Below are 14523 nucleotides of genomic sequence, written 5' to 3' on the forward strand. Positions count from 1 at the left end.
CAAACGGGCATATAAATTTTTCATAGAGCATTTAGACCCGATCTACACGCATCCGGAATCATCATGATCAGATTGCTCTTTCACGACTGTCTTAATCGCGGATTTAGAAACATACTCTCGTTTCTTGCGGGAGGAGCAACTAGAAACGAATCATTATTGAAACACTTTCCGATAATAAATTTTCCAACTGTGATTCTATAATATTTCTCTATCGAGCAAAACAAACCGGGAAACCGGCAATAAAAGAAATTTGCACTCTCTTCTTAATGAACGCGAAAAATTTTATCAACAAAAGAACTCTCTCCTTTCTTCATTATTGTGTCAATACATTAACTACATTTAATACATTTTCACGATTTACTTATTGATATTAATACAAATATTACATGCTCTGATCAAGAGTGTAAAATATTTTTCTACAAATATTATGATTATTTAGATGTGCGGGAGGATCCTCTCTCTAGGAAAGGTTAAACATATGTAAAATGACATTAGAAAAGAAGAATAATGATATGATACTAGAAAAGAAAGAGCCGGTATTATATATATGAAGCGAGAAGAGGTATACTTTCGTCTGTAGACCACATGGCACAAGATCATGTTGCTTCAAGACGGCGACAATCCGTCTCGGAAAAAAGAAGCATCCGCACAAACGAAGGGCGTGCCGTGAGCAAGGACAAAGCCATCAAGAAGGATAGAAAGCGAATGTAAGACGATTTCGTCGACTCGTTCCTTGCAAGAGTTTCTCTGGTGAAATGCAAACCATTCTTATATACAGCCGACATACTGTTGAAAGCGGTGAAACCTCCTGGACTTCTATCAATAAACATTACTTTACTATGCGTACATCCTGCAATCGTCGTGAACTGCGAAGTGTTTGACTCCGACAGAGATACAACAGTAGTGTCAAATATTTTAACGTATAAATTAAAAAATATAAATTGAACAATTTAGTGCTATTTAATTTGTTGCTATACCTATAGTTCGAACTTTGTTGCTCACTATTGCCTGAGGAATATTATATTTTGGTATCAAAAATCATGTCTTGCACTTGAACACTTTGAACATAGATTAAGGTAACTTAGTAGTACGGTGCGAGCACGGCCGAGAAAATTAATTATTTTTCAGGTGTTTGAGTTAGCAACAAATTTACGTTTTGATATATTTCAATATATCTGATAATTATTTTGGAGAATTATTTAAAATAATTAACAGAAATTATCGACATTGCAGATTAGAAAATTCTTCAAATTAGATTTACGGAATTCGAAACTTGTTTATACGTTTAAGGTACTAATACACATGAATAAACAGCCGGGATATATTGAAACTTAAAAACGGAAAAACTTAGGAAATTACGCTTGCGTTATACGTAACTTCCTAATTTTTTTCCGTTCTTAAGGCCCAAGGCACTATATTGGTTGTATGACGTCAGAGATAAGAAATGACATGCAATAAATTAATTGTTATGTACAGCTTCATTTTTTAGTCTTTTTTTAAAAACAATTTCGTAATCCTGAAACGCGTAAAATATACAACAAACTGAGACATCTGTCACATAGAAATGTAAAATACCTAATTCATATCTAAAATAATGATACATTTCTCAGTTGTTAAATATCACTGCGGAGATTTTTGACAGCTGAGAAATGTACTATTATTTCAGGAATTATTTTATATTTCTACGTGACATATTGGACAAAGGTTTTAGTTTGCTGCATTATTATTTTATAAGTTTCAAAATTACGAAATGATTGTTTTTTAAGAGAAAACTAAACTGCGCTTTTAAAATTTGAGTAAAAAATTCACTCCCAGCTTATGAATGCCCGCGTTCATTCAAATTAAAGTAAAAACTTTGCAGTGACTATTGCAATCACTCTAATATACAAAACACTATATACGAGATTTAGAAAGTAAATATTATATTCTCTAAATATATAATTAATATTATTATTATATAAATTTCATCTTCGCGTATTATTTTGTGGTGATGTCACAAATAATAGTCAATGTAATAATTTAATGTCAAAATGTCTCATCATTGAAATTAAAATCACATACTATCACGATGATCATGTTTAATGTCATGCGAAAAAAATGGGCCTGAAACTACATGTCGACACGTGAATCGTTTTCAATGTCAGGAACTTGTTTTCTGCGAGAACAATGGCCACTGCTACGTAACAACCGCAGTATTACCATTTAACGCCATTTCATTGCAAACTGTATGGATAGAGAACATACAACGAACGCATAATTATGTCAAATCATTTGGTTACGAATCAAGTATTATTGATCGTATGAAACTCCCTTCAACTTGATCGGTACAGTGAATGATGTAACTGCACTGGAATAATTTCGATCATTTATTCGAAGTAAATTGCAAATTGGATAATTGACTGGTTTAACGGAGCAACAAAGAGTCCTATTCAAAGCAATCTTGAATAATGTTACTATCCTTCACATATATAAAAAAAGATTCAAACGGAATTAAAATTTTATCTTAAAGTGGGGCTATAACTTATGTTAGCTCAACTATATTAGCTCAACTATAGTTGAGCAAATGCAAATATTTAAATAATTAAAATATATATCCACACTTTGTGCAAGGTAGCACAAAGAAATTACTGCGCTTAATACAATACAATAATTTATGTCACAATTAATCGTGCTCTACTTTGTACGATTTTCTTAATAACTAATCACATCAATCTCCAAATCACAAAATCGGAGATGATTATTTACAGCGTTAATTTTTTTTAATCAAAGAATTAATATATTTTCCATTGAATAAATAACTGAACTGCGAATTATATAATCGCGTTTCGCAATAACAGTGTTACATCGTAAGTCGTTGCAGCGCCAACTACGCTACTACGTCGTCAAAACTGAAATATCTCAGTCATTGTCTCGATGCCTCTCTCGGCGCACGTTTATGTAAACGGATAGGTACTTAGGTAAAAAAATGAAATTACCAGTGAATCACCGTCACCACATGGATAATGAACGCGAACAAAGGTATACGCGCTCGCGTAACTCGCTTTCTAACATCAGATATATACGAGCATCTAATATTCACGCGTTCATTCGAATTCTCTCTCTTTCTTTCTCTCTCTCTTTACGACGAATTGTTTATTCAATGCTATTAAATCATTACCTCTATTGTGCTTGTTTCAGATCTAAACATCCTTTCTCTTGTCACATGTGCAGTATAATAAAACCTTTACATAAAACATAAATACTCGTAAAAACGAATAAAATCCAAATACCTGAATATCTTCGAAAGTAAAAATATTCGTACGTAGGTAAATGAAATTTTAAGTAAAACCAGTTTGAAAACGCAATTATAACTTTAACATTTATGAAAAACTTGATTTTTTTATAATGGGCAATAATAAATAACAAGGGTTAAAATATTTCAATTTCATTTTTATAAAATATATTACTACAGCGCAAATACGTCAATGTTAATTAAGTGAGCAAATGAGGAAAAAAAGAGCAAAAATGCATCTTAATTAACTTCTTTACTTCCGGTTGCAAATTGTTGATTACATTCACGGCGCACGCGCGTGCGCAGTTAGTCGTAGGTTAATTATAAATGTTACACCTCACTGCATACGCTGATTGCGCTAACCACATATAATTGTGTCTAATAACACCGACGTCAGTGAGCACACTATTGTTCTAATTCCGTCTATGTATGCTTTTAAGAGAAATCGACATTTAATACACTATCGAGATCAACTGATCGAAATAGACCGTGCCGTTGTTAATCTATAAATTATGAATTCGTCTTGAAAAATGTTTCAAACAGTAAAAATCATTGATCAAAATTTATCGATATAGACGAAAGTGTCTGTAATTAAAAGTCTACTTATCCTAAAAACTGACACGATGTGGATAATTGTTTTCATAACAAGCATAATTTTCAGACAAATCATCGTAATGAGAAGACTTTCACATTCTTTAGGATAACGAAAGGAAGCTGACGTAAATTATTAGTTATGCAGCATCGCGTGGAGATGCGCTCCGACAGTGAAGAGTATGTAATCTTAAATATTTGCGAGAAAACACTTTTCTTATCGATTGCGCGGCAGCTCGTGTTGGCTTAGTGCTTAGTACAACGAACGTGCACGAGATACGTTCGCGGACATTTCGCGCACGTGTCTCACGCGGAGAAATGTCGAGTTGAGTCCTCTTCTATGTAAGTGGAAGAGACAGTTCGTGCGGATGGTGTAACGTGTAAAACGTGCAACGGATTTGAAGGGATTCGCGAGGTGAAACGTTCCGACAAGTTACTTGTCTCTTGCATAATTGAATGATCCCATTCTCTCCACGGTGCCCTCAAAAAATGAACGACTTATGTAATGCGAAAGCTTTATTTGCGAAGTTCTTATCATTAATCTGTGTGACATTCGTGAAAAAACAGATTTTTTAACAGTGTGCTGATCACGATAATTACAACATTCGATGTAAATTCAGTATATACTGGGCTCGTCGTTTTGCGGACATATCGGCTTGCGAATCACCACCATGCGTAATGTATTGTTGTAAAATTCTCGTGGATCGTCCCGACCTATTCTTTGATCCCGCGTTCTTGACTCTGTTGTCGTCTCGGACACGTTGATGATTTCATTCCTAAGATTCGATTATTATTAACTTGCTTTATTTTTTGTTAAAATAGTAGGTAGCTTGAATATTAGTCTAATAATTAAGTTTTATATAAAAGGAATTTTTTAACCGAAAGAAATTTTTTAGTTTTACCTAAAGAAAATGTAAAACATAAATGACGCAAATTTTTTATTCTTAAATTCATTGTAAAAAATTTTCTAAAATTCGGACAAAAGTTGAAGATTTTTTACAGTCACATTGTCTGAATTTTCGGATAGAATATTGTTTAAATTTTTAGCTATAATTGTATCAATTTCTAGCCACATCTTTCTAAATTTCTAGAATTCAGACAATGTCTAAATATTCGGGCATTGAGATCAGAATATTTAGATAATACAGTTAGAAATTCAGAGAAAGTGGCTAGAAATTGATACAACTATGGCTAAAAATTCAAACAATATTCTGTTCAAAAATTCAGACAATTTGCCTAAGAAAACTTCAGTTTTTGTCTGAATTTTTTACAGTTAGTTATAAACGAGAAATTAAAGAAACAATGATAAAACTTGGAAGTTTATTTTAAGCTTAAAAACAATGCGTTATCTTCTAACCTTTTCTAACGGCACGGCAATATTGTAACTTTAAAAATAATTATCTGTAAATTACTTGCAATCTAATGTATAATTTAGGTATATTATCTCGAAATGTGGCTGAAGGAGGATCGACAGAGAAAACGAGTCGATGAATATTCGCGTGCATACAGAAGCGTGGTTTCACGAGGAACCTCCTCACATCGCATACGTCGTGTTGCGTGCACGTGGTGCATCGTAGGACGACGACTTTTACTTTCTAAAGCAATAAGTAAGACGCTATCGCGCGAACTTATTCACGCGCACGCATACGCGTGCACGCGTGTAAGCACGCACGCATGTACGCGTTCATATGCCGGAATAAAAACCACATTTAGGAGACGCCCACGAAACGCATGGGTGACTGAACCCGACGATATATTCAACGTGCACGTGATCTCACCCGTACGTTCATATTTTCTATCGATTAATAACGCAAAGTAGTATCCATGCCCTTATATTGCTGACTACTGCACGCGCGCCTTCGCTAATTTTATTATCCCCCGATATAAAATGATTCTTGCACCATGACTCATACCCCGTTTCGCGGCAAACGAGGAATTTTGTACAAGGTCGGGGGATCAGTAAGAATTAATGGATATTGCTTAAACGGAGATTAATGTCGAAATTCTTGGTCGTTCATTTAACATGATCCATTGCGGTTTACTTTGAATAAATTTTCACAAGCACGAACCTGCCTGTACAGACACTATTTCAATCCATTCTCTGAAACAGGGCCGCGTGACATCCAGCGACTGTTCGCCAAAATTATCGGCATGTTACGGCTCGTGGAATCGTACTGGAATCGTTACTGGAGTCAATCGACGGTATTGGAAGGAACCGCGAAACGACGGCTAATTCCTCGTTTACTCGCGATCGAAAATTTTCAAAGTTTGTCGGCACGCCACAGTCGTTTGTACCAGTATACAGAGTGGTTCGTCTTTGTCGTGCGTATCAGCGTATTTCGCACATTTTATATCTATATAGATTATATATATATAGATATCATATCTGAGCTCTTTTATTTCTTTTCATGAATTCTTCCTTAAAAAGTTTCGGTCAATTATGCGACAACAAAGACAAAGATTTTATCGTAAATTAATTTTCCAAAATAAATCATAAAATGTTCTTCAACTAATTGCTATTTTAATAGTATTCTTATTTAAATTTTCATCAATTTTTCATCAACGTTAAAAATAAATGCAAAAAGTAAAATATAATAAACGTTTAATCTTGCCTTTATAAGACGATATTAATTTTTAAAATTGATAAAAAAGTTGGTGAATAAAAATTTTCTTGGACAATGTAATTCAGAAACACCCTGTATATTAACATAAGCCGATCGACCGCTCCATGGTACGATGTCCCGAATCCATATTCGGTGCCAGGATGCACCTGCCTGCCGACAAATCACCGAAGTTATTTCGCGGCAAAGTGCAATTTAAGCTTTCAATAGAGAGAATCTGCGGTGGACAGAAGGCGATACTATGAAAAAGTAACCGCATTAAAGCTCGGAAAGAGAAATTTGCTCGAATTCCTATCTATATCGTGCATAGAGAAAGTTCTCTTCCCGCTTTCATACAGCTGGATTACTTTGTCTGATATTGTCATCTCTGGTTATTAATCATCATCAGATATCAGATTGTGTTTCTTTAAGTCGGTGAGAAGATATTGAATAGAAGGCAGCAGTAGGTCGAAAATAACTGCCTTGTAGTCTACTTATATGTTCCTATTCGAAATAAGAAACACTATATATAGACTAGAAAATTAAAAATAGACTATTTAGACTGCAAAATAAATACTACTAAATGCAGTTTAATCTATTAAATATACACCGAAAGAATGATTTTGCTAAAATATCTAAAAAATTTAGCTAAATACAGATTTGAAAATAATTTTATTCGACTATCAGAATAATTAAGTAGGACGCTCAAACGTAATGAACAATGTTGCAAAAAGTTTTGACATTCTTATCTAATAGCAACGAGCCTCCTAGATACAGAATTACTTTAATGATCTAACAAAATTATTTTTGGATCTGTATCTAAATTTTTAAATATTTTTTTTAAATCATCCTTTTTGTAAAGTTATTTGAAAGGATTACCGAAAGTTTTTTTAAATAAAAATTCTATAAATAATGAAATAAGGATCCGCTCATAAAGATTTTATGCTAAGCAATGAAAAATAAACACACGTTACCGAGAAGATAAGAGCACAATAAAGGACTTTGCGCGGAGTAGAAATTACTGATATCGGCGACGGTTGATTTCATATTTTATAGCAAAAGTAGTAATGTTTCAATACACGCGTTACCTCACGCAACTTTCTCAAACGAGGTGATCGATAGATATAAGCATGCTCTCGTGTACACGCGTGTATACGAAGCGAATGAGTCACGCCGAGAGACGTAACCGCCACTCGCATATAGTACAGCTTGTAATCAAATAGGATCTCCATACGATTCAGTGAGCAGGACGCAAAACCATGAAAGTGCAGTCCTACACCTCGCGCAGAACTCGTTGCAATTCGAATCCGCGGATGCGACGTGCTTAAAGATATCACTTTAACATATCTGAACAAATTAGTTCACCGTATGTGTGCAGTATGTTTGTAAAGCCTAAAATAAAACATTCCTTATTCTTTGATAATATTCTTAGGACACACGTAATATGTTGTTTCGAAAAAAAATTACATGAATCTATAATGTAGATATCTAATGTATCTTGTAGACTTTTACGTCTATTTTAAAAATGTTGCAAAATTGAGATCAAAGGTGAACTAATATTATCACTCGTATATATGCACTGAGAAAAATGGTCTGGTTGGATTAAATAGTAATTCTGGTGGAAAATGGACGAATCAGAATTTTCTGATTAAATTTATTAGAATTCTAGTTGAGATAATTAAAATTCTGATTGATATAATTATTCTGGTAAAAATGAGAATTCTAGTAGATTTTACCAGAAATATTGTATCAACCAGAATTCCTGTTATCTCAACTAGAATTCTAATAAATTTAATCAGAAAATTCTGATTCGTCCATTTTCAACCAGAAATTTTTTTCAGTGTGTAAATATAATTTTTATATAGTATTTCTTATTTAAGGGAAATCTTAAGCCTTGTATTAGAAATCGATCCGAGATCTTAGATGGAGAAAGAAAGAACTGACCAATCACATTAGTCATGTGATCGAATTGTTCACATGTGATTTGCAATTGTTAATTTTCTCTGTCCGAGATCTCGGACCGGTGCGATTTCTATCAAGGCTTGAACGTGAACACAAGACTTAACACAAATTGTAGGCTTGGTCCTTGGTCCGCTCTTGTATCAATATTTGTAATAATATTAAGTAATTACTATTAATATTAGGTATTACTAACGTGCGTAATAAACAGTTCTGATTTCAGATATGTATTAGAAAATGATATTCTTTTCAAATTGCGATTGCAATTCTTAAGCAGCAACGCATCTCGTTCGATAGTCTGTATTATTTACGGGCCTATAAGGGTCAAGCTGATCAACCAGTCGAGACCGTTTCCGGCGAGCATTGGATGTCGCCAACGTGTTAGTCGAATGTAAACCGACCGCAATGGCGATACCGTTACCGCTTTTTAACGCGGTTAACACGCGAACGGGCTTGCGGATTCGAACCGCAACGCTACGTCTATGCGCTTTGCGAATTCGATATTTATGCCCTCAGCTACCGACATCGAGTCAGTTCGACTTCAAGTCTGGGCGATAAACAAAGAAAATTTGCATAAAGAGATATAATCTTCCACCGACAAAAGGGGTCTTTAAAGACACCATCGATATTTTGATCGTAAATTCTGGTATAGATAAATTTAACTCTGCAAAACCTAAGTAATATACAATCCGATTTCTATAATGGTAAAAACTCGTTGAGATACTTGACAAGTATACCAGAATTTTTCAGATTTTTATATAATCCAAAATAATAAAAAAATTTGCTCTGTTTCTCGAAGATCCCCATTGCTGATAAAAGAGTTAAAAAATATTCCATATTGCCGAGTTAATGTAAGCGACCGCAATATAAGCAATAATGGTAAGCAATAAAGATTAAGGCGTTGATAAGAATCCTATAGTTGGTTAAAAAGAATACACTGAAAAAATTTAGAATTCAGAATTCTTAAAATTAGGCCTGTCCAATTTAAGCTTCGGAGCCAAAACGCAAAGCCATCGACGTAAAAAAATTCAATGCGAGTAATTGATTTTAGGAACTATAAAGTGTTGATAAGCGTCACTTAGATGCGTATCAACATTTTACAGTCCCCGAAATCTTACCCACATTGAATTTTTTTGCGTCGATAGCTTTGCGTTTTGGCTCCGGAGCTCAAATTGGACAGACCTGCCTTAAATGCTCTGCTCGAAATTCTAAAAATAAAAAAAAAATAACTTCAGTTTCTTATTTTATCTTTATGTCAATTAAAAACTGAAATTTCTACTGAGAAAATACTATTCTTTTTTCGAATCAAAAATAAAATAGGAAATTAGCAATACCCTAATTGTGCAGAAAACGCTAGTCCCATTGGAGCTACCGCGACAATGGTACCACGTTGCAACGCGTTCGTGAAATCCGCGTCCGACACTTCCTCGGTGTTCATGGAATTTGAGACGGTATCGGTTATCTCGCTTCCGAACGATGTGGAAGTTGTTGACGTCATTGTTGTGCTTTGTAGATTTTCGCCTGCAATATGCGCATCGTCGGGGAAAAGGGACGGAAGTAAGACATTGCAACTGACGTTCGCGCACGGGTTTCCCACCGCATGCTAAAAGCTACTTGATTCTAAGATTTATCGATTTAACGTGTAGATGAATAGAATAATCTTCAAAATTTTGCGAACTATTTCAGACGAGATGTATCGTTATTTTTTACGATTATAAATAAAAAAAAATAACTCTACCATAAAGTATCTGAAGAAATTACATTTATCTTGTAATTTCTGAATGCCAACTAGTCGGGCTTACTACAATTTATTAAATATATCGTGCATTTAAAAAAAACCTTTTAAATTAATTTAAATAGAAAACTGAGAACATTTTTATAATTGACTTGATGAATATTGAATATATCTCTATAATCAGATTTATAATTGATATTAAATATACTACACGCATTTAAAAGATTTTTAAATCGAATTAATTAGAAAATTGAGAACGTCTTTTATAATTCTTGGTTTATGGTTGTAATAAATTGAAACATCACCATCGATATATTCCAGGCAAATTTAAATTAGGATAAACTTACTCAGAATCGTTTCTAAAAATATCACGAGCGCCAATATTTTACGTGCTTCGTTCTATGTATATCTATCTTATAAATAAACTGGCACCGACAGTTGAATTCTGTAAGGTCTTACTCGGCTCCGTTCTCTCGAGATCACGATCGAAGGTACTCGTGGAGAGGACGATAGTGTTCGTAGCGGAGGTCGAGGGTTCATCGGGGTCGACTTCGGAGAAATAACTGGCGAGGTCTTGGTAAGATTCGCGCGTCCTTGCAGCATCCATAGGATGATGCTCGAACTGATAATCCGAGGTATTGCTCTTTTCCGTATCTTCTTCGTTCAGCGTGGATGCTGACGAAGAGAGAATGTAAAAGGAATATTTTTTAATACTTTAAAATATAACCTCCTTTAAGAAAGATATATATTTCTTTGTTGATATCAAACATGATATTTTTACCACTGTCAACATTCGCAAGTTCGTCAATTTTCTCGAGAACATGCGGACAAATTTCATAGTGATTCACGTTCTCCGCTTCGGAATCAGATTCCCTCTCACTCTTCGATTTCATAAAACGCTTCAAAGGATTATGAAAGGTGGGCAGCTTCGATCTAATCTGTGCATTGTGTTCATTAGACGATGTTTCCTTCTAAAGGTAAAATACGTATTTCGCCCCTCTATCATGTCGCAAAGCCGATTAAATTGTTCAATTAATATTTTTATATAACCAGCTTATATATAATTGTCTGGATACTCAAGATACACTTTTATTTCGTCATTGGACATTTCTAAAGTCAAAGTTTCCGTAATTAACGCGATTGTACACGGAAACGGAAATAACGATTTTATTGAAATATCTTAAAATTTAGCTACACGGAAAAAACGTTATGGTTGTCACAACCAAAAATAATGATATTTCTCGTCCTTTGACACAATTTGGTTATAAAAACTATAGTACAGTTATACCACACAACCGTACTATAATTTTTATAACCAAATTGTATTGATGGGCGAAAAATATCATTAATTATTTTCGGTTGTGGCAATCATAACATTTTTTCCACGTAGCTAAATTATAGATATAGATTTGAAAATTATTTTCTTTAGCAAAATCATTCATTCTATACACTGAAAAAAAATACAGTCAATTTTAACAAATATTTAGTTCAATACTGCCAACTAAATATTTATTAAAATTGACTATATTTTTTTTTCAGTGTATAAGTACGGAAAACTTGTATTAATTATGTAACAGAATATGACAAAAAATTACAACGCAGAAGTCAGAACATATATATAGATGTTCTTCATATCTCTCTTCTTTTAACTAACCGTAAATTCTTCAAATATAGTTAGACTTTTATCTATAAAACTTTCAGAAAGTCAGCTTTATTTACACTTATTTCAAAAGTGCAATAAGTACCGAATAGTACATGTCAAATGTTTATTGGGATATGAGAGATAAAAAAGTAGCTTATTTTTGAACTGATATCGCAATATAAACCTTCATACAACAACAACCGAAACTGTTGACAACTAGTCGAAAATAGAACTGTTGCTTAGATCAGCAAAATATCTTGATTCTTCTCTTCAAACATTATCTTTCAACTTCCTTCTGTTGAGATCCCAAATATTGTATTCTCACCTTCTGTTTCATTACGGAGAATAGACATTTCTTATCGGAATGATTAACGGATGTATGATCCACGGGATCTCGTCGTTTCGGAGTATCCGAACTCTTCGAAGCTTCTCTATTGATTGTATCACTCATATCTGAATCACATTGTCGATAAAACCTCTTTTATCACAAATCAACGGTACAATCTTACTTATCAATTTGAACGTCGCATATTTCGATATCGACTATTATGTCCAGTCGATCGGTTTTTGTTCCTCATCAATTAATATCATAATGCAGATACTTTAAACGCATACGTTCAATGTATTGTAGAATAGTTAGCTGTTAGAATAACGAGACTTTAAATTATAGAAAATAGTAGAATAGATATCTTCACCGAGTGCACAATTTGCCATGGCATATTAAGCTGGATAATAATATTTTGTACGCGTAATATCTTATACATATTTTACGTTTTCAACGCAATAGTTTTGAATGAAAAAGAAAAACTCGCTGTCATAAAATAGAATACTTGTAGCAATATTTTAATATTAATAAATAATTGCAATGTAAATAAATTAAAAATATTAATTAAAATAAAGTCCTTATAAAAAAATAATAAATATAAATATTCTAAAGTTCATGTTTGTGACTATAGCTTGCGTTATCATGCAAATATACATATATATCTTAATTTCAACATGGAATTGCAATATAAATTGCGAATCATGTTGTTGTGTATCATTTACAAGGTAGATTAAGTTTCTATCACGTCTTTCAACGTGATAATTTGAAATGAAAGAAAAACTTGATATTACAAATAGAATATCTGTAAAAATATATTTATCAATAAGAAACTGCAATACAAAGAAATCGAAAAATTCAAGTCTTTATAAATAATAAAAATAAATATTCTAAAGCCCACGTTTATGATTACGCGTGACTGCAAGTGTAATTAAAGTCGTCGAATTCATGTTTACATAGATTTCTTATTATGTTTTCCTTTACAAAGAACGTTCTCGGAGTATTACCGGTTTTCCATAGTAAACATGACGATCGATACTAAAACTACTAAGAAAACTTATCGACAACGTGGTCGCTTTCAAATCTTGAGCAAGAAAGTTAAAAATATTGAATTTTTCGGCACCGGGAATCGAGCCAAATAAAACATCGCGATACAAAACTCGACGCGAATTCGAGAAACAGCGATTCGGACGCGAACGAAAACAAAATCAGAAGACACGATTATAACACAATCATTAAGTATGTTGAATTTGCACTCGGATATGTTAAAAATTCAACACAAAATTTTAAGACTTGAGTGGACCGTTTCTAACATAAACACAAAACAATAATAAGAAACAATAATTAGAAACAAGTCAATAGAATAAATCAATTAAATAAGAGAAACGTCACTTAAAAGAATATGAGTCTCATAACATTTATATGTACACACACAAAAGATATTTTGTCACTTACGATCAAAATCGCATGTTGGAATAATCACATCTATATGTATCTATTCGAATAAATTTATCTCAGATATATAACTGCACGCCGCTTATTTATTTAAATACATATATTGTTCCAATACATCCGATTTGGACCGTAAGTGACAAAATATCTTTTACCGTGTATACATATGAACGTTACGAGACTCGTATTCTTTTACAGGAGCCGTCGAATTCCGAGCATCCGAGATTATTGAATCTCGATAACGACTGAATCGATCAAATTTAGGGTCTTACCTGATAGACGTAAGGTGTGACGCAGGGTACGTAGAATTCTCTACTCATAATAGACGAGTCGCCTGCGGGCGGCGATGAAGTCCAGCTGACGGGTCGTCCTTCGGCAAGTGTCAAAACGTCGGTGGCGCCATCTTGGTCTCGCCCGGATCGGAGCGAGTCGTCGAACTGTCACGAGCAGGCAGGATCACCGAATCCTAGTTTCGGCCGCCGCGCAGGACATCCCTCGTCTGCTTTTTCGGGGTTCATGCACGTGTCGCGGCAGGATACACGTACTCGCCGTGTCACCCGTTACGTCGCGTCGCGTCGCGTTGCGTCACGTCACGGTCGCGTCACGTCGCGACGTTTAGGTCGTTCGCGTCAGCGTCGTCGTTGGCGGGCGTGCGACAACGACGACGATAAAGACATCAACCGTCGGGATTCCTTGCCTCGGCGCGCGCGACTCACCAAAGCACACTCGGGATACACACTGCATAAGTAACCACCTTAACGACGTCGCCGGGTTCGTCGTCCCGACTCGATCATGGCGCACTCCTCAGGTCGATTGTCCCCGCAGGGGAAGTAACCTAATCGTCGTGCTCGGAGGACGACGTTTCCAATGGTGGACACACGACTGTTTGTGAAAACGCGGATGGCAGGACGGTAAACACTCACGTTCGCTCACTACGCCATTTTTCGTCGC

The 14523-nt window shown here is 34.5% G+C and overlaps 2 protein-coding genes across 3 annotated transcripts in view; both read right to left on the reverse strand.

The window, feature by feature from the left end:
* The window catches only part of jvl (javelin-like), a 70188-nt gene extending 55678 nt beyond the window's left edge, over positions 1 to 14510 (reverse strand). For both annotated transcript variants that reach the window (XM_018444247.1, XM_018444246.1), the window contains exon 1: positions 13845 to 14510. In XM_018444247.1, the coding sequence (XP_018299749.1) occupies positions 13845 to 13892 (48 nt within the window). In that variant the 5' untranslated portion in view covers positions 13893 to 14510. The remainder of the gene's footprint in view (positions 1 to 13844) is intronic.
* On the reverse strand, positions 4448 to 12335 carry LOC108720314 (uncharacterized). Its single transcript, XM_018444252.1, has 5 exons — positions 12124 to 12335; positions 10938 to 11094; positions 10616 to 10831; positions 9756 to 9942; positions 4448 to 4638 (listed from the first exon to the last, which is right to left on the reverse strand). The coding sequence occupies exons 1-5, from the start codon at positions 12247 to 12249 to the stop codon at positions 4479 to 4481; spliced, it is 846 nt and encodes a 281-aa protein (XP_018299754.1). The 5' UTR covers positions 12250 to 12335; the 3' UTR covers positions 4448 to 4478.
* Positions 14511 to 14523: the final 13 nt, after the last annotated feature.

The sequence above is a fragment of the Mycetomoellerius zeteki genome, unplaced genomic scaffold (genome assembly GCF_001594055.1).
Source record: "Mycetomoellerius zeteki isolate Tzet28-1 unplaced genomic scaffold, Tzet1.0 scaffold149, whole genome shotgun sequence".
Taxonomy (NCBI): Eukaryota; Metazoa; Arthropoda; class Insecta; order Hymenoptera; family Formicidae; genus Mycetomoellerius; species Mycetomoellerius zeteki.

Bases quoted from the DNA above. Each gene is read 5' to 3' on its own strand.
- LOC108720314 (XM_018444252.1), bottom strand. From the start codon at position 12,249: ATGAGTGATACAATCAATAGAGAAGCTTCGAAGAGTTCGGATACTCCG. The intron at 11,095-12,123 runs GTGAGAATACAA...CACAATGCACAG, and splicing joins TCTCCGTAATGAAACAGAAG to ATTAGATCGAAGCTGCCCAC. The intron at 9,943-10,615 runs GTAAGACCTTAC...CGCATATTGCAG, and splicing joins TCTCGAGAGAACGGAGCCGA to GCGAAAATCTACAAAGCACA.